The sequence below is a fragment of the Daktulosphaira vitifoliae genome, unplaced genomic scaffold, assembly GCF_025091365.1.
Source record: "Daktulosphaira vitifoliae isolate Bord-2020 unplaced genomic scaffold, ASM2509136v1 Scaffold_1, whole genome shotgun sequence".
NCBI classification, from domain to species: domain Eukaryota; kingdom Metazoa; phylum Arthropoda; class Insecta; order Hemiptera; family Phylloxeridae; genus Daktulosphaira; species Daktulosphaira vitifoliae.
In genome coordinates, this window is record NW_026099572.1 from 363,410 (window position 1) to 389,322 (window position 25,913).

The 25,913-nt window shown below is 26.9% G+C and overlaps 1 protein-coding gene across 6 annotated transcripts in view; it reads right to left on the minus strand.

Annotated features, from left to right (window-relative positions):
• LOC126895873 (transmembrane channel-like protein) overlaps positions 1–18,138 on the minus strand; it is an 89,246-nt gene extending 71,108 nt beyond the window's left edge. For 2 of the 6 annotated variants that reach the window (XM_050668156.1, XM_050668154.1), the window contains exons 1-2: positions 12,234–12,488; positions 1,447–1,573 (exon numbers count right to left, since the gene is read on the minus strand). In XM_050668156.1, the coding sequence (XP_050524113.1) occupies positions 1,447–1,573; positions 12,234–12,440 (334 nt within the window). In that variant the 5' untranslated portion in view covers positions 12,441–12,488. Of the gene's footprint in view, positions 1–1,446; positions 1,574–11,178; positions 11,416–12,233; positions 12,490–18,119 lie in introns of those variants that run through there. The other 4 variants (XM_050668157.1, XM_050668159.1, XM_050668153.1 and 1 more) reach the window with 4 other exon arrangements.
• Between the last annotated feature and the right edge of the window lie 7,775 nt (positions 18,139–25,913).

Consider the following 25,913-nt stretch of genomic DNA (forward strand, 5'->3'; position numbering starts at 1 on the left):
AAAAACCCAGCACAGGGGGGTCGCGGCACAGTGGTGACGTGGCATAGTTGGATCAAGTATAATGATATATGACATTGATTAAAATCACTATCAAAAATAAACTCTTCGATGCAAATCTTTAAATAGTGTTTAATTTAAAAAAAATTGGTGTTTTATTCCAAAAGCTACTTGATCTGCTGGTTCCTTATTAATATCTCGATTAAGATAAAGTATGTCGAATGAAAAAGGGTTTATTAAAAAATATTATTTCTCATAAAAAAATTGTGTGGATCCATAAACTTTTCAATAAGTTATAGCATTATAAAGTTAAATATAATATAAATAATAAAATCGAGAATTTTCACACGAAAATAGCATTCGGTAGCCATTTTCGCCGTGAAGACAAGTCCAGAGGTCAAATTTTTTTTTTTCAAATTAAAGTATATTACATTAGCTTTAATTTAAGATATATATAAAAGTGTCAGACCTTCCGGAACATTTTCAAAAGTTATGTTGAAAAAGTAAATTTTTTGTGAAAAAGTTGTCATTTTAAATCCCCCCCTGTGGGCAGGTTAAGTGTCAGATTTACAAAAAAAATATACCAAATGATAAGTAAAGACATCAACCATCTATAAAAATAAATTATATTGATATGTTCATTTTTGAAAAAGTTACGGCAGTTTTTAGTAAAAAAAATTGAAAAAATTTCGAAAATTAGCGATTTTTAAATTTGTAATTTTTTTGGAGGTTTCCCCCATTTANCCCCCACTGTGCTATCGTTTTTTTTATTTTTGCAAATTCGTACTCTAGGTAAAAAATAAATCATGAAGGAATGCAACGTGTTTTCTGCTGAGGTCCTAACAGTTATATCCCACTATAAAGTTGTAATTTTGAATCTCCTCTGTCGATAGGCAAAGGGTCAGATTTATAAAAAAAAATCCCAGCACAGGGGGTCGCGGCACAGTGGTGACGTTGCATTGCTGGATCAAGTATAATAATATCTGACAGTGATTAAAATCACTATAAAAAAAAAACGCTTCGATTCAAATCTTTAGATAGTGTTTAATTTTAAAAAATTGGTGGATTATTCCAAAAGCTACATGATCTGATATTTCCTTATTAATATCTCGATTAAGATAAAGTATGTCGAATGAAAAAGGGATTATTAAAAAATATTATTTCACGGTAAAAAAATCATCAGTTTGTGATTTATGCCCTTTTAATATGAACATAAAATTTTGTGTCCTGTTATTAATGAGATCTAAAGAACCAACCAGAGTAATTTTAATATGAAATACATTTGAATACGCAGAATATTCGTATTTATATGATAAAGAATCTAATTTAATCTAATTTAAAGATGTTAAAACTGGCTTTTTTTTAGTATTAAAACATACACATTTTAAAGTAGTGAAAAACATATAATCAAATAAATTTAGATCAAACATTTTATTATTTATTAGTTACCATCTGAATGAGTTCGGCTAGTTGAAAATCTGACCTTTTCAATGGAATGACCTCTACTAATACTCATGTTGTCTTCAAAAATATCATTAGTTAATAAATCACGTAAACCAGATGATGAAGGTGGTTCCTAAAAAATTGTAAATAATGTTAAACTTGCATGATTGTATATGAGAGCATGTGTAGTAAGTACTTTTTGGAGATACCACCAATCGCGTGTAATGACCACTAACACTATAATGGACGAATGTTTTTTTTTCTAACCTACCATTAGATATATTAAATTTCCTAATTTAAAAATACCATTTATTGATAAATATTAATTAAGCATATGCATTTTTTAATATTTATTTAAAATTTTTAGTTTTTTTTGTAACATTTTTATATATTACTTTTAATGTGTGTTACTTGAATCAAAAATTTTATAGTAAGTTATACTATATGACAATTGTAAAATTGATAAATAGTGTAACACAACACAAAATAATCATAAATTTCCTTTGAATGTATTGTGAATACTTAGCAGACACCCATAACGTTTATTCGTTTCAAATAATCCAATGTTTCATTAACTTTTAATATCTAATTAAAAAATGTCATCCATAGAACCATATTTATTATGTAGGTAGGCTTGAAAATAGAAAAAGCTTAAAGTTATAGCGATTTTTTAAAATAACGAGCAATAAAAAAAACGTTTTCATGTTTTGAAAATATAATAACTTATGTTGAGATACTCTGTCCTCATGATTTTGGGACTCGTATCGTCAATTCAATCATATATATATATAGCAGGCTTACTTATAATTAATTTATGAACTGTATATATAAAATAATCTAAATACACATGCTCCTAGAAATCTATTTGCTAAAAAAAATTAGATGAAAATGTATTAATTCATTTTTTTATGAAACCGATATTTTTAGGAAGAAAAAGAAGACTAATAAACAGGTGGTTGGATATAATTAAAGGTTATATTAGGACTACTGGTGTGTGTATTGATAATGTGGGAAATCGTGTCAAGTGCAAGTTTAGGATACGGGTGGTCGACCCCAAGTAGTTAGGATAAAGACAAAAAAAAAGAAGAGTATGAATCCGATATTTTTACAATTTTTTATACTCTAAAACAATGGTGGACAATTTTTATTATTCTTTTTAACTTTTGTAATTCAGAAGCTTCAATATATTATAGAAATAATGATATTAAACGTAATGAATATATAACAGTAATAATAATAAAAAACGTAAGTTTTTCTTAAAATATCAATAATGACCAATAAAAAATTTAATAAATCATAGGTGTTTTTCACAAAATCACGAAAAATGGTTAAAAATATATAGCCTAACGGTATACTAAAGTACGCCAAACAAATAGAACTACCTATATAATTGAACCAACTGTAAAAATATTAACCAAATATATTTAGTAATTTCAAACAAATATTATTAGGTTAATTATTTGAGTTTATAACAACAGTTATAAAATATTTTTGTGTGTTTCTGATAAAAATATGAATATTTTCCTTTTTAAGTGACTCCTACATTGTGATATATTTTTTTATTACGTAGAGAGACTAAGATACACTTAAATGTGCATTTAAGAACGCGAGAGTTTAAAAATTTTGATCATTTTCGAGAATCACCGTTTTACGATTTAAAGTTTGAAATTTTCACTAAGTTCACCTAGAGACATTTCTAAAATTTCTAAAAAAATTAATTCAATCTATTCCTTTTTCACCGATTTATAAGCTTTTTTATTAGTTTCGATGCGAAGCTATGACTTTTAAATTATTGTATATTATAATTTAATTTAATTTATTTATTTTTATGATTGTATTAATCTAAATATAAACAAGTACCATTATAAATATATTTATTATTAATTATAATTATATACACTTGTTTATTTTAAATAATAGAATTATAAAAATAAATAGATTTATTTAAATTGTAATCTAAAACGTATGTAGCATTTTAATTTCGAATATAATGTATTGTTTTTGTAGTTTATCCGTTATTTTAATTTAAAACGTACGCAGTAGTGCATTCTCTTCTTAAAAATTGAGTAGATAAATTATTAAAAAAATAATTTAAAAAAACTGAATTTTTTTAATTAACATCAAATGTATTAAATTATTAAATTATAATTTAATATGTATTGGTAATGAATAATTCTTATTAAAATGTAATATACTAATTAAAAATTAATATAAAATCAAATTTAAATTATTTATTTATATTTTGTCAAAACAGATCAAATATTTTTGACAGGTTGCCAAGAACTGGTGCTATAAATTCTTTAATGAAACAATAATCACTTATCAGATACCCAAAATATGGAGAAAAATAAAGATTATTGCACTACTCAATCCTAGGAAGAACCTTGACGACCCAAAAAGTGGTCGTCCCATCTCTTATTCCATCCGTATAAATTATTTGTAAGATTACCTCTAAATAGATTAAGCTTTACTGTTGATAAGAAACTCATTAAAGATAAATTGATCTACATGACTCTAAAATCATACACAGACCAAATCCTCAACTTAACACAATTTATCGAAACTGGTCGTAAAGAAAAAATATCATCGATGCAATATTTAAATCACAATTTACTTCTGGATAAACTCACTGAAGACTATAATCTATCTAAAGTTATTGAGACATTACTCCACAATAGACAGCTTTTGTAGTCCTGGAGTGTAAAAAACGTAACTGAAGAACCCAGAGGAATGGGTTCTTCCAAGGCAGTGTTTTGGCTCCGATACTCTACAACGTCTAAATAAACAATCAATATTTTCCAATACAACCAGGTGCCAAATTTTATAATCTACAGATGCAGATGATGTGGCTCTGTCAATCTAAGGTAATAACTTCAAGGAAGTAAAAATTAAGATGAATATTTCACTTCAGGCCATGCTATTTTACAACCAAAAAAAAAAACAATTCAAACCAAACCCAGATATGTGCCTTGCATCTACGTAACAGTCAAGCAAATCAGAAAATTTAAATCACATGGCAAGGAAATGAAATTGAGCACATTACTTTCATTAAATATTTGCCTTGGTTAGGTTGATACGTGGCCCAAAGAGTCACGTAACCAAGGCGCGTGAAGCTCGAAAGACCAGAGGTTTGGGGCGGAACCTAATTGTTAATTAATTAAACACAAAAAATGCCTAAAAAAACTATCGTGACAAACCACGTATACGTAATTCTGCGGTCATTTATTTTTTATTATTTATACGTTTTTAATAAGATAAGAGCACTACGAAATGTTTCATTGACATTTAATATGCTTACTATAAACGCAAAAGGATGCTTTCATGTCAACTTTATGGTATCACCAAAAAATGAGAAAATTACAAATATTATTGTAGAAATTATTTTAGCGCAACAAAAATTCTATTTTTGGAAATCCTAAATGCATACGTAATTTAAAAATTTAGAATTCGTATAGAAATATTTCAATATATATCATCAATGTTGTTAGTTATAATTATTATTAAGATCGTCCTGAAAGCTTTAAATATCTGGTTCATAAAAAACTACCTAGCCTTTATATGATATCTACATATTACTATGTAGATATCAAATAGTAAATTTTTATGGAATGTTAAAAAAAAAACAATAACAAAATTAACTTTCTAGATGTAAGACTAGACGTTAAAGACAAACACTAACAAAAATAACTTCTATTTGTAAATATTTAATAATACCTCTACCTAGTTTTAAGTATATAACAAAGAATAAAATCGAGATGTAATAGATTTTGGTTTGGAACACTGAAGGTTCTTCTATGATTATACAGTGTGCTTTTTTTTTTTTTTGAAATTATGCGTTTTCATTTTTATACCCTTAACGTCTTTCTGTAAGCTGTATGCGTGTGTTGTCGTGTCACATTGCATACGACACCTCTTTTTTATCGACAAGTGTGATGATACATGGACCCCAACTAAGAAAATGAGATATGCCTTAATATTTTAGCAATTATTATTATTTTTTTTTATCGTTCCTTTTAAATAAAAGTTATACGATATTTTTATGGAGCCTAAAATAATTTTTACACTGGGTAAAAAACGATACTGCCACACAATTTATATCCGCTTGTATAAATTATTTTTAATACCGTTAATTATTATTATATAGAGTGTTCAGTAAGTAACAAAACAGGTTTCAATTGATCTCATTGTTTATATCAATTGACATGTGTTCTTAACTTACTGAACACCCTGTATAATAATATGTGAAAATAATAGTAATTTTAAAATAAAACGACACAGTAAATTGAGTTCCTTATTGTACATAATTTTTATTTTTATATCTCTTAGTGTTACACTTCTTTTTTCAGATTTAGAAGTCGTGAAGGCCCATTGCTGCAATACACACTTCCATCTCTCTCTATAATATCCATTATTCTGTAATTTTCAACTCCCCTGGCATTGCTAGATCATTTAAGACTTTATCAAACCATCGTTGTTAAGGTTTGCCTTAGTTGGGTTTGATATCGCCCTGAAGCAATACCTCGCGGTAGTTCCAAGGCGGTTCACATTATGCCGGCAATAAGAAAGAAAAAAAAAAGGGTTTGATTTCGTCAAAAAGACGAACAAAATTAATTGGAAACGAAACAAAAGATCAACAAAAAAATGATAATTAAATGGATTAATGCGATGAACGATCAGAAACTTTATTGCTTTAATACTATCACACCTTGTTTCTGACCATTTCTTTACTGTGCTCTTTTGGCAATATTAAGAGAATATAATTTTAATACCACTTATAGAGTTTCAAAATTTATCATTTAAGTATTATGGAAAAGTCATAAACTACGTAATTTTCAACATTTAATTTTTTGCATTTATTTTACACAAAAATAACATACTACATTGTAAAATAACAACCATTGTAAGCAACTAATTTTAGATTCGTAATTTTTTCAGATATTATGGTTTTTAGATCATTTTATTATTCTAATAAAATGTGTTATATTTTTGAGCGTATTATAGAATAATATTTATTATAAATTTCCTTATAATTTATTCTACATTATAATTTAATTCTATTTATATATTATATTATATAAATATAAGTTTTATATCTGTTTACATCATACCTAATTATAATTAAACTAATTATAATCAAATACAATAAAATATAAAGTTATACATTAATAGTTTAGTTGTTAAAAACAAAAAATTATTAGATCTAAATATATCGACTTGGTATTATATCTTCAATCTGAAGATGAAAATTATATTTGTGCGTATGATTTATTTGAAAAATTTTTAATTTGTCAAACCGTAGTCGAAGATTCAACAATGTCTATTGATGTAATTAACTTTATAAAGAAAAGTAATGGAGCTTTTCTGAACTTATCCATTGCTCCTAAGATTTTTTTATGAGTCCCAATAACTTAATATACTACAGAACGCAGATTAAATACAAGAAATAAAAATTGAGTGTTGAAAATTACGTAGTTTGTGGATTTTCCATAATACGCAAATTAAAAATTTTGTAAATTCTATAAGTAGCGTTAAAATTATTTCTCCATCTTCAAATTTTCACCAGACGTTTTAATTGCCTAAAGATAAGTACTATGTAAATTTGAAAAAAATTCGTTCAGTCACTTTAGTGTAATGAGATGATAAAGTTGGCTATTTTCAGCAAACCACGCGTGTTCAAGACCGTAAAACGATATAAAAAAAATTATTAATCGATTAAAATATGATTGGATTAAAAGAACATAACTAAAAGTTTCTGAAAAGAAAAAAAAATTTTAATTAAAAAATTTTTTGACCTTCAAAATTTTGCTATTAAAATACTGCAAAATTAAAAAAATTAAAATCAAAATTTCGATGTTCAAATAAATTCAAAATTCATAAACTTAAAAATGAAATTGAAGTACTATTTAATATGAGTAAAACAGTTCTAGTTCCACAGTGATAGCTTATTTGGATGTGAAGTTATAGGCTCTAGAACATAGGCCTTTTTTTTCATGTTTTTCATTATAAAAAATGTTATCTGGTAAAAAAACAATAAAAAAATATATATATATTATTTTTGTTGTCAATGATCTTTAAGGAGTCTATAATATAAATTTCACAATTTCTGAGCTATACCAGCGCACTCATTAGGTGATTTCACATGGATTGATCCTTTCAGAACTGATTCAGGTAGTTCACTTCAACAAATAGATGATATAGTTCCTACACATATTAAATTTAGAGGGCAAAGTTTGGGTCATAGATTTTATGAGCATACATATTTTGACCATTATAATTTTAGTCAGTTTAATTTCATATATCATTCTTAATGATATATGGTTGCAACTGGAATAATTTGGTTAAAAGAAGTAAAACCTCTACCTATCAGTAGATTTGTCGTTAATTTTGAGTTGATCACGTAACATTTAATATTTCTCCCAACACTATTGTTAGGTAAGAATTCATACAGGTTTAGGTTAATTTTATGCCATTGGTTTCTATCGTATATTATATTATGCTACCTATATCTTTTACTCCGAGTGAGTCGTATTATTCGGTAAAACGTTTCGCAATCATAAATAATTACATTTTTAGAAAATAGTATTTATTTATTTAGTATTATGTTAATTATTTTTACAAAAGTAAATATTAGACTATGTGAAAGAAGTCAAGTTAATTACTAAAAAACACGTGTAAAGAATACACTAGAGTAGGTTATGTTATAGAAATTTTGAGACGATTACGTGAAAAATTAAAATAAGCGACTGCATAGGAAAACCATAGTCTTTTGTCCTTATATAATGTGTCACGATCAGCATAAATGGGGATTATAGTGTCGAAAACTAATTAACCTCGTATGTTATACTTCTGATCGTTGCCACTAGTCCTATGATTAAGTTTTTCTGAGATTTGTTACTAAAATGTATTCGTTACATATTAAAAGATGAAAAGTCACTATAGTATTTCCCATTATTTTGTAATCAAATTAATGTACTGGAGTGTTACAAAGACACAAAGAAAAGCACTAACTTATAACTACCATATACGGGGTGGCCCACCACTCACTGACAACTTAAATAACTTTTGATCCAGTTAATATTTTTAGTTGATTTTTTTTTTAAATAATAGTTATACGTTAGGTCTATAGCTATATCTCAATAATTAATTTTTTTACATTTTATTAAAAATATTAATTATTTTTAAATTTTAAATAAAATGTAAAAAAAAAATCTAAGATAGCTATTTTGTAGAGTAGAATTTAAGAAAAATTTTAGTAAAAAAATATCTTATTAATATTCAGTAGTAAATATTCTGTAGCGTTTTGAAGTTTGTGAAAATTTGAATTTTCATGTACTATTTTACGGTATTAAACATTGAAATACGTATTGAGAAAAGGACAGAAGAAAACGCTATCTTTTCAATATACTTTTGAATGAGAGTGATAAGTAATAATTGCCTTATCTAATTTCTTATCATGGTATTTATGCCAAGTTTGTAATGTATACACATTATCATCATATGTATACACAGTAATCATGAAAAGATAGCGTTTTCTTCTGTCCTTTTCTCAATACGTATTTCAATGTTTATAACCGTAAAATAGTACATGAAAATTCAAATTTTTACAAACTTCAAAACGCTACAGAATATTTACTACTGAATATTAATAAGATATTTTTTTACTAAAATTTTTCTTAAATTCTACTCTACAAAATAGCTATCTTAGATTTTTTTTTTACATTTTATTTAAAATTTAAAAATAATTAATATTTTTAATAAAATGTAAAAAAATTAATTATTAAGATATAGCTATAGACCTAACGTCTAACTAATGTTTAAAAAAAAAATCAGCTAAAAATATTAACTTGATCAAAAGTTATTTAAATTGTCAGTGAGTGGTGGGCCACCCTGTATAAGTCTTACAAATGGAAAACGCCTATACGGTCAGCAGTTCGTAGGATTATATTCGAAATAGGGTATTTTATTGTAAAGGCAAAAATTAAATGTGTTTTTGAATGGTGTAAATTTTTGTATGGTCTGAGAAACACATGAGATATCGATTTACCACAAAAGTTCTATAAATGGTATACCATATCATCTACTTTTTCTATTTTTTGACTATATGTATATAAACATTAGCTTATATTTTCGGGTCTTTGGCGCAAACTAAGAACTTGGTTTTTGTATTATTTATTTTCATTTCTGATAATCTAAGTATTTCATTAATTTCATAAACTACACGCTTTATTTTACCTTCGGTTAGAAAATGAGGTAACAAAATACAGAGTGATACTTTTAATATCAAAACGATAGTCACTCTTATCCACTCGATTTTTATTAATTATGTATATTGTCATTAAAAAAAAAAGTTGACACCCATATAAGGTATGAATTAAAAAAAAAACTGCTATATCCCTGCTGTACTGCGATCTTATTGTTCTGATTTTTTTTCTTAAACATAAAATTTCATATGGTTTTTTCCATTTACCTATTGACCACTGTCAATACAAACTACTAAAATAAATTGTTTAAAATAATGTATCGAATAATTTTTCAAAATTACGATTAAATAGTTAAAATTAAGTTTACTTAAAATCTAACTATCACCTTTATCTAAAATAAATTAACTTTAACTAGCTAAAATGTCCAATATTGAATATTAATATAATAGTAACATAATAGTAATAGTATTATTATTAATATAATAATAAAATATAAATATAAGTAGGTCTTTGTAGTTTAACTCCAACACAATAAGAGCTTTTACTAGGATTTTGATTTACTTTTAAATTGTACAACTGTAAAAAATAACAAATTCTTTTATATTTTAAATAATATGAATAATACAAATAAACCCATACGGGCCCTTATCGTTGTTTTACATTGCTGCCATATAAAATTTTTTTCTAAATATAAAACAGAAATTATAAACTTACTTGATATTTCGTTTTTGACAAATTTTTATCTCATTTAATGATACATATTGTCTAACCAAAATTGTTAAACATATAACGTACGTACAATCGGTTCTTAACATTTATCATGATAGAAAATAATTCAGCTTATTACACGTATTACCTGTGATACTTTTGTTTCGGTATACCCCTAGATATAGCTTTCTGTATTATCATTTCAGTCACTAGTTCTAATAATATAATAACTTAATATTTTGTGTTTAATGAAAATTTATATAGTTAAAAAAAATATATTTCAGAAATTCCTCACAAATTTTCACAATATGAAATTTTAGCTTCGATGCGAACCTAAGAAGGTTTTTCTATGATGTTTTTTTTGTATCTATTACTATTTTCTTTCAGCTCTCACTGAACCGATTTATTTCAAAGATACATCAAAAGATCACAAATTGTATCTAGTCGAAGACATTACCCCCAAAAATTAAAAAAATTTTCCCGTTGTTGTTTCCCGTAAATGGGAGAAATTACTAAAAAAATATTACAATTTTAAAAGTCAATCATTTTGGACATTTTTTTAAATTCTTTTTCTTAAAACTACCATAATTATTTAAAAAATGTATGAAACAGAAAAAATTTAGTAAAATTTTTTATTGTATAAAATTTATGTTTAATAAAGTATTAATCAAATCATGTTGCTTTATAGATATTTTGATTTTTCCAAACATTTTTCCTTGTTATATAAATTATTGATATTTATGACTAAAATAAATTATTAAGATAATAAGCTTTATTTATCTGATTCATTTTTCAAAATTTTTTAAAGCTAATGAGACTCAATACTTACAATTAACAGCAATAAGATGGAGATGCATGTATATTAAAAATATAGTTTTATCACATTTTGACATATTTATAGTTTTTATTGTATAAATATAACTTATTAATTCATTGCATTTATACCTTACATTACATTAATCAATTAAAAATAAAATAAAATACAAATTTTAACGCAAACAAGTCTAATGCAGTCTACGATCATAGAAGAAATGAATTGAATAGTCATGTACGATAGCCGTGCCACACCCACATAAAATTAACCAATATAATAGTAAAAGAAAGTACAAACATTAATGTTTATAGTACGATTCTCACGCAATACACAAAACAAATCGAATGCCATGAATAAAAAAAACTTTTAAGTTCTAAATTAAAAATGACAATTGTTAAAACTGAGTGTTAATAGTAATAAATTATGATTTTATAACTATTATATAAAGTACTTACTATCAAGTTCTTATAATGGAAGTTTTCTTTACACTTAGTAAAATTAAAAATACTACCTTTAGTATTTTTAATTAGTATTTAAAATAGTATTTATTTTAGAAGATTTTCCATCAAAAAATGAAAATTTTGCTCTCGTTCCCCGTAAAATCCCCCAAAAAATGACTATTTTTAAAATCGATAAATTTCCACATTTTTTTTCTAAAAATTGCCATAATTTATTGAAAAATGAACAAATCAAAATAATTCTTTTTTATATTAAAATCTTAGATATTTTCCTTTCAATTTTTATTTAATTGTTTTTAATTGTGAACACTAAGTGAATACTTTTATACATTTTAACAAATTATTACGTGTTATTAGACATGAATATGAAAATAATTTTAGAAACAAAATTAATATAAATAATATTAATATAAAAATAATGATAGTTGGTTTATTGAGTTCAGTAATCAGATGTTAAACCAATTATTTTTATGAAAGGATCGTGTATAAATAAAATAAAAAATATAAATAATATTCCTAGTACAATGTTAGTTTGTATTAAAATTACGTGTTTTGTTTTCCTATAAAATAAAACCCGAATTACCATTAAATAATTATTAACTTGAAACATACCTGTGATAATTGAGAACTCCTATCTGATAAAGATCTCGTGAATAACTCATTTTCTATACCAACTGAGTGATCCCAACTTACAGTACGACTTCGTCTTCGGGTAGGTTTTTCTTTAATTTTATTCATTAAGTAGAGTTCAAAGTAAACACACGTCTTTTCACTATTACATACAATATATGTTAACGATACTTCCACTATATCTATCATGATATACACAATGATTACAAACAGCCAAAAAAAGGTTAATGGGTACTTGGTTTAATTAAAAATAAAATTATGTCATCTGTTAATAAAAAAAAGAAAATACTCGTACGCTACAGCCCGTAAGTTTAATTACGTTAAAATGTCGTGTCTAATATCACTCAACATTTCAGTTAACACTTCCAATTAAAAATATCATGAATATTTATTAATAAAACGAAATAATTCAGTAAATTTACTTTTAGCCTTATTTCAGTTGAATTAAAGTTTTGAAATAATTATAATAATATTAAATTTTATAAAACCAAAGCGTTTTTTACAATTTAATCACTGTCAAAAATTAAAATTTTTGACAGTGTTTACATTCATACATTCTACCATTTGTAATATTATATTATTACATATGATATTAACATATAATATGATGTTATCATTTGTACATGTATGTCACATATTATGATTATACAAGATCACCAAAACAGGGTTCTCTTATTTAAGATACAAAATAACCCTTTAATTATACGATAAAATCTCCCTCTTGTAGAAATTATTAAGTAACGCCTACACGCAGGAACCCTCTTTTAATTAACCAATTAGAATACAAAGCCTTAGCTTCCAGGATCACGGTAGAGATCGCTGGGTTACCCCCTTCAGACTATAAAAAGCCATTTTCCCCCATCTAAACCAGTTCTTTCGACGATTTTAAAATACACAAAATCTACGACACTCTACTCAAGATTTCACTCTCCGGGACTTAGTCGATTTTTTAATTAATTTGGACTTAGAATATTTTTCTTTAAAACTAAATGACACTTAGAAATTTCAAGGTGAAATCTGTTTTGGTGAATCTTTTAATTTAATTTAATTTGTTCATTAAATAATAATGTTTTATTTGTATTGTTGTGAAAATAAATGTCAAATAATATTTTAAACATTAAACCCTTTTTTAAAATTATTTTATTTTAATAATAAATCCAACCCAACTTTAAATTTTAGTAATAAAAATATATTGTGAGCTTTTCTTATTGGTTAGCTAGTCTTTGAGCTTAATATCTTTGTTGTAACGAACATCGCGCCGGCGGACAGAGCTAAAGGTCACAATTTCCTCAGTCAATACTGAGGATTAAATTAATTTATTAATAAATATATTGGACTAAGTGTATTGCAACTCTATACTTATTGGGTAGCTAGTCATTGACCTTAATAACTTTGCTTTAACGAGCATCGCGCCGGCGGACAGCGCAAAGAAACTTACAAATATATTTTTAGTGTTTAATTTTTGTCTTGGTGATTATTGTGCCACATCCTTTCAAGGCGCTTTCTAGTGCCGGGATACATTGGGCCACCACAATTTCGTCTTGATAAATTTTTTTACAATGATATAAATATTTCTGAATTTTGTTTTGGCCAGACCAGAGAAACATTTAAGAAATATTGGTGTCAATCTCTCAATAAAATATACTCTCTAAAAAAATACTTGTTCAACAGACGTAAAAAAATTGAAATTATATTTATAATAAAATATAGAGTATATAGAATCTTTTACAAGTAAGATCAGTCGTAGACTTTGTATAATTAAATCTTATTATTTTAAATTTTATATGACGTATAGTATAAATCGTATAATATACATATTATGTAGTGTGTTTAATACCAAAATCAACATTGGATTATTTGAAATATTATTGCATTACACAGGATGTAAGGTAAGTACAATTTAATCTATGCTTTTGAATCTCCAACAATCTATTGCGTAATAAACTATTAATAAATAATAAGAGAAACAATTAATGTATAAAGCATATAATAAATATTATAGACAAGACATTTAATTTGTATTTTAATTATAATTTAATAATAAAAACCACATAATTAATATAACTATAACCCTCCATTTATTTATATTTTATTTAATTATTTACTTTTACCCCTACAATCTAATTAATTTATTTTTAATTCTTTTTTATTTTTGGTTTATTACAATTCAATAAATCACTATTTTAACGTCCATTCTCCTCTTTCTACTGCTCTCCAACAATATCTTCGTGATCTTCCATACTCGCGTTATCAATTGAAAACTGATTATTTATTCCAACATCACATTCAATGCATAAAAAATACATTTTTTTGAGATGACAGACTTACTACTACCAATTTCAGTAATGGTTAAAGATCGTATTAATATCTTTGATTTTTTTATGCACTGTACATTAATACCCAGTATATTTCAGTCGTGTCGAGTAGCCAAATCTATTTTTAAACAAAAAAAAATTGTCCTTTATCTCGTTACAGATAAGTTTCCTAATATAAATAGCACGTTCAATTAAGTTTTGCGAATCAACTCTACATGTGGTGCAAAACTAATTGCTTTAAAAAGAGGATTAGTAACTTTTCTAAAACCAGAATTTTCTATTGATTTAATAGGTCTACCAATTAGTATGATTATTTCAAAACAGTCATCGATTATTGAAATAAGACGAACCTTAACTTAAGCAGTCACAAATCTTCGTAAAAATGTATAAAAATCGAATATTTTGTGATTTTTATTAATTTAAAATGAATAGATTAAAAGAAACAATAACTCCCAACTGATAATTCTTTTTCTGCGAGCGATATAAAAATTATTTATTTATATTTTATTTAATATAAATATAAAAATAAATAAATAAATTTAAATAATAACATTAAATATGATTAATTAATTAAATTATTATTATTATTATTATAATTATTATTTTATTTACCAAACGATTCATATTATGAAAAAAAAGGATAGAAATAATAATAATAATCAGTTTTACATCCTTATATTTACCTAACTTAACATTCTATAGTGGGTAGTGGTGGATAATTACAAAAGCAACATCAACTTCTATTTCCTTAATTATATCCCGATTAGTAGTTCTTAGATTCAAAAATATATTATTTAATTTTTTAATCATATTATATAATTTTTATAATTAAATGTTTTCAAATTATTATTGATTTTGATTTTTAATATGTTAGAATTAATCATTTTTAACCTAATTTTTTTTGTTCTTTAATTAAAAAGTTTATAATAAAAAAAAAAAGTAGAGAAGACGAGGAGAGCAACGTAAGCTCGATAACACCCCTCATCGATTGCGTTACAACAGGGGATTGGGTTCCGTCCAGTTGTAGCGTCACGTAAGAAGATGCGGGATTGGCTACTTGCATCTCCTTCCCCAACGGAGGAAGAAGTAAAGAGAAATAACTGATGTTGTCTATGTCTCATAACTTTTGTAATGAATCAAAATAGAAGTTTCGAGAATATTCAAGAAACTTCTAAAATAATCTTTCCACATAAATAATTATCAATTTTAAATACTTTTTTGACTGACAATTATTTTATTACTTTGTACAAATTGGAGCGTCATTTGGAGCGATGTTTACATTAATATCAATCTTTATAATTACCATAAGCGTATTTGTGGCGCCGAACAGACGGCAGGATAAAATAGTTAAACTCTTAAGAAAAACGGGCCTCCCTTCATCACCTTACCAATTAATTTAATATAAAAGGGCTAGTAAAATTAGCACAGACACACACTCGCATACTCTCACTTTCATTCTCACTTATTATTCCCCCATACTCTTACACTTTCATATTAAAAGTTAATAATGTAAAATTCATGTTACTTTTGTTAATTTTAACATTAAGACTTATATACATTTGATAAAATAATTAGTAAAAATCATAGAACTAAACTCAGTATCTTGCCCCTCATACCAGTATTTTTATTTATTTAAATTAACTTAAAATATCTACGTCAACAAGGAACATTACAATTCATCATCTATCTACGAATCCATTTGGATATCAAGGTAAGTGTAGTCGTAAGACTTGTACTATATTTATGTAATATTGTAGTGAATCAAAAAAAGAAAATAATATTATTTATTGTATTTTAAAAAGGGGGTATTACTTGTACTAATTTAGAGAGTACTTTGAAAGTTACTTAAAAAAAATAAATTAAATAGAATATGAACATCCAACCTAACTCCTGAAATAGACATATATCAACGATATATCTCTGCCAAGTAACTCTGTACAAACATTATCGATTTATTAAATTTACTGGGTATATTTATTATTATTATTGATAATCACTTGATTTTCCTGTATGCCTACTTAATCTATGTACTCATAAAATTTAATTCTAAACCTTATTTATTTTTGGTGAATTTATTAGATTCCTACCTTGATATTTTCTGTGACACTCTTAAATAAATAGATATTGTATTTTTTGTACATATATATTTGTGATGACGGCGATCACTTCTTGCATATATTATATTATATGGAATGATCGAGCGAAGTGAGTGCCTCTGAATATCTGACTGCATCTGTCTTTTAATGCTCTTTATTTTTGGCTTTTTATATTGAAAGGTTACAAATATAAAAAAAAATCGAATTAATTGGCCGCAACGAAAAATTTGTAACTTTCATGGCGCATTGAAAAATTAACAAGAAAAGGGTCGCCAACCTACTGGGGGAGACAATGTATTGTCGGACTACAGTAGGATTTTAAAGAGAAATTAAATTTTGTATATTAAAACAATAAAAAATATATAAAATTAATAAATATTAAAGTTGATGTCCGTTGAGTCGTTGATAGTACATGTATACCAAAACCTCGTGACAGTTGTCACATAACCATATAGATCAGGGATGACCTTATACAAGGCCGTTGCCCGTAACTTATAAACTAGGGGAGTTGATTTTTGAAAGGAAAAAAATACACGAGTCTGTCATAAAAAAAAGAAAGGTAAAAGGGATATGGTTATTAATAAAAAGAATGAAGATATGAAGGAAATAAAATAATTGCCCATATTTGTGATATTTATATTTTTAGCTTCGATGCGAAGCGGAAAAGGTATTAATTTTACTATGACGTGTTTTTTTTTTTTTTTTTTTNCGATCTATCTTCTATGCACAAATGGCTACCATATTCAAAAATATGCTATTTTAACAAATTTTTTTTTTTTAATTTAACACTATCTACAGATTTGCATCGAACCGTTTTTTATGATAGTGATTTTAATCACTGTCAGATATCATCTATACTGGACCCAACTATGCCACGACTCCACTGTGCCGCCACCCCACTGTGCTACCGTTTTATAATTAAGCAAGAGGAATAATAATAGAATACAGATGTTATGGTTAACGGATTGTTGAAGTAGGTTTAGCTACAAGATGAAAATAAAAGTATATAATTATGAATTCTTTGTTAAGATACAATGACCACTGTTTTGTCGTAAAATGTATATCGCAAGAAAATTACATCCGTATGACCCACACCTGAGTCATATTAATTCTACAATGAAATGTGCAATGATTATGGAGGAGGATTTTACGACTCTTGATATTTATTGGTCATGCTATATGAATGGGAAACAGTGTGTGTTCACGTAAAATGCTACTGTCCAATTGTTGGGCGCCAAGCCTTAATGGCTGAATTGTTTTTTTTTCATATAGGTGTTAAATACAAATTAAATATTTACGTTGAACGCAAGCTATTGCGATCTGAATGGTGAGTAAGTAGCTATTAATAATATTTCCCTTTTTTTATTATCTGTTATTTCCTCGACAAAAGTTATTCTTGATTTACCTTAAGTCTATTTTCTAATTTTTATGACATGCTTAGAAACATAATTTCTTACCTTGTGGCCAGCTAGCTTGATCGTTTGTTGTAAAAAGAATATAAACATTGACTCTTAATTAACTTATTTACTTTATGGTCGTATTGAAATTGTTAAACTTAAGATGTTACTTCACTTAAATTCCTTTCTATACTTGGTATTAAAACATATATATTCTTTTATATTTTTAAGTAACAATTTATAGAACCAGATAGATTATGAAAACCAATCCCTAGTGACACGTCACAAACTATTGTTTTACCAATAATTTCAACCGCTTGATGTGCTAGGGTAATGACTTCAATAAACTATCAGTATTTATAGAATTGTGTGTTTGATATGAGAGTCGACAGAGTTAGAGACAGGCTGGCTACACCATCGGAGATATACTCGTCGATACACGGACCTTACAGAGTCTAGAACTACTTGCCGAAAAGAGCATGACAGAATATGAGAATCAATCCCTAGTGACACGTCATAAACTATTGTTTTACCAACAGTTTTAACCGCTTGATGTGCTAGGGTAATGATTTCAACAAACCATTAGCACCTTGTGCAATCAATCAAACACTTATCTATTCAAATTTAAGATACACTCTACGATTTCCTTAGTGACATGCCATAGACCATTGTTTTACCAACAGTTTTAGCCACTTGATGTGCTAAGGTAGATTTTCGAAATGCACTTATTAAATAGACAATCCAATTGAAGAATTAAAAAATTCTTAATTGAAACAACTCACAAAATACAAAATTAAAAATTAATTGTCTCAATAATTTATAAATATTTAAAACTAAAAATAAAAAGATAAAAGGTTAAGTTATTTTTTTAAAATTACATTACTTATGAGAGATTTTGATAAAAACACCAAGTGTGAAAAGATTCTAAGTCAGAGAGAGCACAAACGCGAAACAGTCTGGTGCAGAGACGCTTCATGACCAGATTTTTAGAAAAAATAAGGTATTGAATGAGCTAAAATTCCCTCTTTTATAGGCCTGTTTTATGAGGGGGAGACATAATGTTTTATATTTTAATTGCAAAATCCTTCTCATTGGCTAGTCAAGTAAACTTGAATAGACCTATGCGCAATCTATTATTCTACTAATTTGAGTTAATGTTTTATATTTGTATTGGTCTTTTATATCTATCATCTTCCATAATAATGTGCTTTATTAGAAAAATCATCATTATTAAAATATAAATAAAATAAAATTATAAGTGCTAAATATCTATTACAAGTCCATTGAAGATGGAACACACAAAAAAAAAGAAAAATATGACGGTTAAGTTAAATTAAGGGGAATTTATTAAGTAAAAAAAAAAACAAAACAGAAAATATTAAGTTAACACGAGGCAAAACACGATGGCTAATTTCCGACAAAAACTTTCGTCGTTTGACCCGGCGGTCCGTTGGCGACAACATGGCTAGACTTTAGAGTGGGGTCAACAAATTTTAATACTCAGTGCCGGAAATTATTAAGAAAAAGTTTAATTATACATATCATAAGACGACAATGTAGGTGGTGAGCAGTGCAAATGACGTTCAAGATAGGAAAGGAGTGGGGTGAATGTACACACAAATGCCGTTCATGAACCGGTCCGAAGTAATACACAGCTGACTATCTCGCACGCGCACAAACAAATCACAAATAATATCTATATACAGGGTGGCCCACCACTCACTGACAACTTAAATAACTTTTGATTCAGTTAATATTTTTAGCTGATTTTTTTTTTAAATAATAGTTATACGTTAGGTCTATAGCTATATCTCAATAATTAATTTTTTTACATTTTATTAAAAATATTAATTATTTTTAAATTTTAAATAAAATGTAAAAAAAAAATCTAAGATAGCTATTTTGTAGAGTAGAATTTAAGAAAAATTTTAGTAAAAAAATATCTTATTAATATTCAGTAGTAAATATTCTGTAGCGTTTTGAAGTTTGTGAAAATTTGAATTTTCATGTATTATTTTACGGTATTAAACATTGAAATACGTATTGAGAAAAGGACAGAAAAAAAAAACACATCATGGTAAAAATGAGCATTGGGGGGATTTAAAATAGCAACTTTTTTACAAAAATTAACTTTTTCAACTTAATTTTTGAAAATGTTCCGGAATACTGAGTCCTTTAAACATATATCAAATTAAAGCTTATTCTATGTACTATAAAATTAAAAAAAAAATTTGTCCCAACGACCTATCTTCTATGCGCAAATGGCTACCGTATTCAAAAATATGCTATTTTTCAATTAAAATTCTAGGTTTTGTAATTTATTTTATTTTAAAATATCTTATTAGGAGAATATATTGACTTTCATGAATATTATATAATTTAATTGACATAGAATAAAGTTCATAAGACATAAGAAATTAAACTTATTAATTTTTTTTTACTTTTTTAGAGTCGAAAAAGTAATTTTTAAATTTGAGTTAACTTAAAAAGCCAATTTTTTAGCTTCGATGCGAATTTTTTATATGTAAATACTAATTTTTAATAATATTAAAACTTAGAAGTGATAGAAAAAGTCTAATTGCAGATTTGAAAACATCGCGAAAAGTTGATTTAGAATGGTATATTTTTGTTGCTGATGAAATTTCTTTGTAGTTCAGTGCATTTATTTATAGTAACAAACAGTTTTTATTGAAATTTATTGTATCAAGCCCTTTAAATTTTTATAATTTCTCCGTTTAAATTACAATATTAAATTATTGAATATCAATTTCATACTAAATTTAATAATTACAATTAGTATTTATTCATATATTTTTTTTTAAATCAAAGAACTATTAATTAGGATATAATCAAAGAAATAAGAGTTGATGTTGCTTTTGGAATAATCCACCAGTTTCTCTAAATGAAACACTATCTATAGATTAGCATCGAAGCGTTTCTTATGATAGTGATTTTAATCACTGTCAAATATCATCTATACTTGTCCCATCTATGCATTGTCTACACTGTGCCTCGACCCCACTGTGCTACTGTTTTTTATATGTAAATACTATTTATTTTTTACTTTTTAATTTCATGTTATGATAGTAGTTACTATCAAATATAATGGTTGTAACGGGTAACGGGAAATCAGGGTTCGATTCCGGGGAGGGTGTCTGAGAAACGGCTGCCACATCCAAGGAAAGCAGCAGGCGCGTAATTTACCCACTCCCGGAACATGGAAGTAGTGACGAAAAATGACGATACTGGATTCATCCTTTGTAATCGGAATGAATACACTTTATATCTCTTAATGAGAATAAAAAGTGTTAATATATAAATTGTAATAGTAATTCAAATATATATATATATATATATGTAAAGCGATTTAAGTACGTAAACGTATCATGCACGAGGTATAGCNATATATATATACATATAGTAAAATTTTACAGGAAAACATTGTTATCGGCGAATGGTGAGCATGGTGGGTTGAGGGCGTTACGACAGTCTAATTTCAAAGCCATAGACGACAGGATACGCGAGAATAATAACACATATAAACATACAGATATTAATTTTACCATGATGTGTTATTTTATTTTTTTTTGTCACTACTTTTTCTCAGTTCTCACTCAGTGCCGGGGCAAGCGGGGTACCTGCTTAGCTTAATTTGTCTTTAGCCTATTCACTTTTTTGTCGGTTCAGCAAAAAATAAAGGTCTTTTAAAAAAAATTTACTACTACTGGGGCCCCCACTTCTAAATTGCCCCGGTCCCGCAAAACTTCGCGCCTTCACTGCAAGAGATCACGTAGTTATACAATGATTAAACAAAGTATGACGATGAATTTACATTGATTTCTACTGTTTCGTTGGATACGTGGTTATAACTTCTAACTAAAATGCTTTCATTTATTATCGCATTTAGATTTAGACAATTATATATAAATATACTACTTGTAGGTTTTTACTTTCTACAAAAAAAAATAAATAAATCGAAAAACGTAAATATCCTATAAACAGTGATACGACTACGATTTCTCGTCGAATTTTATGTGAAGGTCGATAATATCTGTTTATAAAACATAATATTCATTTTGATGAAAGCACAGCGCAGTCTAGTATGAAGAAAAAAATATATTCATTGATATTGTCCCTTGTATTTTAAGTAAGTTATTTTAGCAATTAGTAAAATAATTTCGTTATTTTAGTTATTTATCCAAGCTACTATGGACAGTCACGATCGCGATAAATTTCGTTCCTATCCCTCAGGACAACAAAAAAGAATGAAAAAACAAAAAAAGAAGAATGTATAAAAAAACAACAAGGTTTGATGTCGCAATTTTTTCAATCATCACAGTCGTCATGTAGTACTGCTAATTCTAATAATGAAGAAGACATTTTAAATAAAAATGTTGATATCGTTTTTTCCCATTCTAATGAAATAAGTGAAGAGCCAATATCGCATAATCTTGATTCAACAACTACTTTAAGTCCTATTAAAAACAATGACCTAACAGACCCTTATAATTGGCCAGATAGTATAAATTCCTACCTAAGAGCTGAAAATAGTCAAACTTGGACCAAAGAGAAAAATTGATATGAAATATCCTCTAAGTAAAATCGATAAAGCTGAAAGACAATTTTCTAATAGTTTCTATTCAAGAAAATTATCTAATGGTGAATTTATTGATCGGAAGTGGCTAGTATACAGTATTTCGTGTCATCGCGTTTATTGCTTTTGTTGTAAACTCTTTCCAAGTCATGAAACGAATCTAAGAATTAGTTCTTTGGCTAATATCGGGTTAAGTGACTGGAAACATTTATCTAAAAGATTGAAAACTCATGAAATTTCACTCGTAAACGTAAAAAGTGCACTAGATTGGTCAAAATTACGACTAAGATTAGAAAAATTAGAGACTATTGACAAAAGCATCAGATAATTATCGAAAAAGAAAAGAATTATTGGAAAGAAGTCCTAAAATGTATTATAGCGGCGATACATTTTTGGGCTAAGCATAACAACGCATTTAGAGGTTCCGCGGACGTTCTTTACCAACCTAACAACGGGAAATTCTTAGGTCTGATGGAAATGTGTTGTCAAATTTGACCTTCCATTCGTAAATATCTGAAAAGAAAAAAAGATCATAAGACACATACTCATTGTATATCATATCTTAGGTATGATATACAAAACACAAGTTAATCGAGATCATGGCCAGCGAAATAAAAAAAAAAATTCTTTAAAAAAATTAATCAGCCAAATATTTTGACATTATTATGGATTGTACGCCGGATATAAGCCGCCAAGAGCAACTTTCTTTAGTTATAAGAATTTATAAATCCTACTATTAAAGAATTTTTTATAGATTTTACTAATATTTTTTCTTCTTCTGGGTTAAATCTTTTGAATGTACTTTTAAATAAATTAAAAGATTATGACATAGATATAGCTGACTGACAATAGTGCTAATATGGTCGATCAATATCAAGGCGTCCAAAATAGAATTTTAAATCAAAATTCTCGAGATTTTTTTATGCCTTTTTGAGCATTAGAATGAATAATCTAGATTATTATTAACTAGAATAATCTAGTTCTCAAAGATACAGCTAAAATCTCTGCACGAGCTATGCATTTTTTTGGAACAATAGAAAGAATATTTACAATATTTTTTGCATCGACTGCTCGATGGAATATTTTTAAAAATATTGTCATTAATGGATTGTGAAAAAGTGGTCAGAAACTAGGTGGAAAAGTTGTCACTCAAGCGTCAAAGCGATTCGATTTCAGGTAAAGGAAATAATAGATGCTTTAGATGAAATTAATGAAGTAACTAATGATTCTATGATATTGAGTGAAATAAATTTAATAATTGCAGAAATGTGTACATACAATTTTTTAATTAGTTTGTGTACTTGGTACAGCGTTTTGACTGAAGTAAACATTGTTAGCAAGTCACTTCAAAATCCACATACTAATTTAGTTACATCCACAAAATTACTCAAAGTTCTCCAAACATGTTTAATGGAGTACAGAAATAACGGGTTTGAAATGGTCAAAAAAGAAGCATGTTGTTTAGCAAATGAGTTAAAAATTGAACCATTTTAAAATACATATATTACGGAAAAAATAATGTTTGAATATGAATGAGCCGTTGACGGCATTCAAAACCTAGAAGACGAATCCAAATTCAATTACTTCTTGGTTATAGTAGATGGTACAATAAATGCAATAACAAGCGATTTGATCAAATAAATAACTTTAATGAAGTTTTTGGATTTTTGTATGATGTTGGAAAACTTTTTGATGTCGCTGATTTTGAAATTTTAAATTGCTGCAAAGATTTGAAAATACGTTTGTCAGAAAATGAATGGTTATGATTTTGTCATAAAAAAAAGTTAGGATTAACACGGTTGTTTTTTTTTTCATAAAAAAAGAGAGTTATTATAGATATATATATTTATATTGATTATGTATGTATGTGATATTTATCTTTTGTCGCAAAAAGGGAATTATATAAGTAGGTTAATGATTTGAATATTGGGATGGTGAAATCCAATAAATAGTTTTTTTTATATGAGAAGATATTAGGTATTAAGATACAGGTGTTAAATATAAGCTAAATATTTATGTTTAACGCAAGCTGTTGCGTCCTGAGTGGTGACTAAATAACTATTAATAATATTTTCCCTTTCTATCTGTTATTTGCTTGACAAAAGTTATTCTTGATTTATCTTAAGTCTATCCTTAATTTTATGACATGCTTAGAAATATAATTTCTTACCTTGTGTCCAGCTAGCTTGATCGTTTGTTGTAAAAATGATATAAATAAAAAGAGCACTGACTTTTATCTATTTATTTATTTTGTAAAATTATGTAAATTACTAAACTTGAAATATTACTTCACTGTGGTTCCTTTCTATGCTTGGTGTCTGAGTATATGTGTTACTTTATATTTTAAAATGAATATTTAAATAACCAGATAGGTTATGAGAGCCAATCCCTAGTGACACGTTATAAACTATTTTTTTACGAATAGTTTTAACCGCTAGATGTGCTAGGGTAATGACTTCAACAAACTATCAATATTTTATGAAATTGTGTGTTTGATATGAGAGTCGACAGAGTTAGAGACAGGCTGGCTACACCATCGGAGATTACTCTCGTCGATGCACGGACCTTACAGAGTCAAAAACTGCTTGCCGAAAAGAACGTAATGGAATATGAGAATCAATCCCTAGTGACACGTCACAAACTATTGTTTTACCAATAATTTCAACCGCTAGATGTGCTAGGGTAATGATTTCAACAAACCATCAGTATCTTGTGCAATCAATCAAACACGTATCTATTTAAATTTAAGATACATTCTACGATCTCCTTAGTGACACGTCACAAACTATTGTATTACAACAGTTTCAACCGCTAGATGTGCTAAGGTAGATTTTCGAAATGCACTTATTAAATAGACACTCCAATTGAAGAATTAAAAAAATTCTTAATTGGCACAATTCACAAAATACAAAATAAAAATTTAATTTATTTTAATATTTTATAAATATTTAAAACTAAAAAAAATAAAAAGATAAAAATGTTAAGTTATTTTTAAAATGACATTAATAAAGAGAGATTTAGATAATAAACACCAAGTATGAAAAAGATTCTAAGTCATAGAGAGAATATCGCGAAACAGTCTGGTACAGAAACGCTTCATGACCAGATTTTTATAAAAAAAATAGGTGGTAAATGAGCTAAAAATCGCTCTTTTATAGGCCCGTTTTATGAGGGGGAGATTTAATGTTTTATATTTTAATTGCCAAATCCTTCTCATTGGCTAGTCAAGGAAACTTGAATAGACCTGTGCGCAATCTATT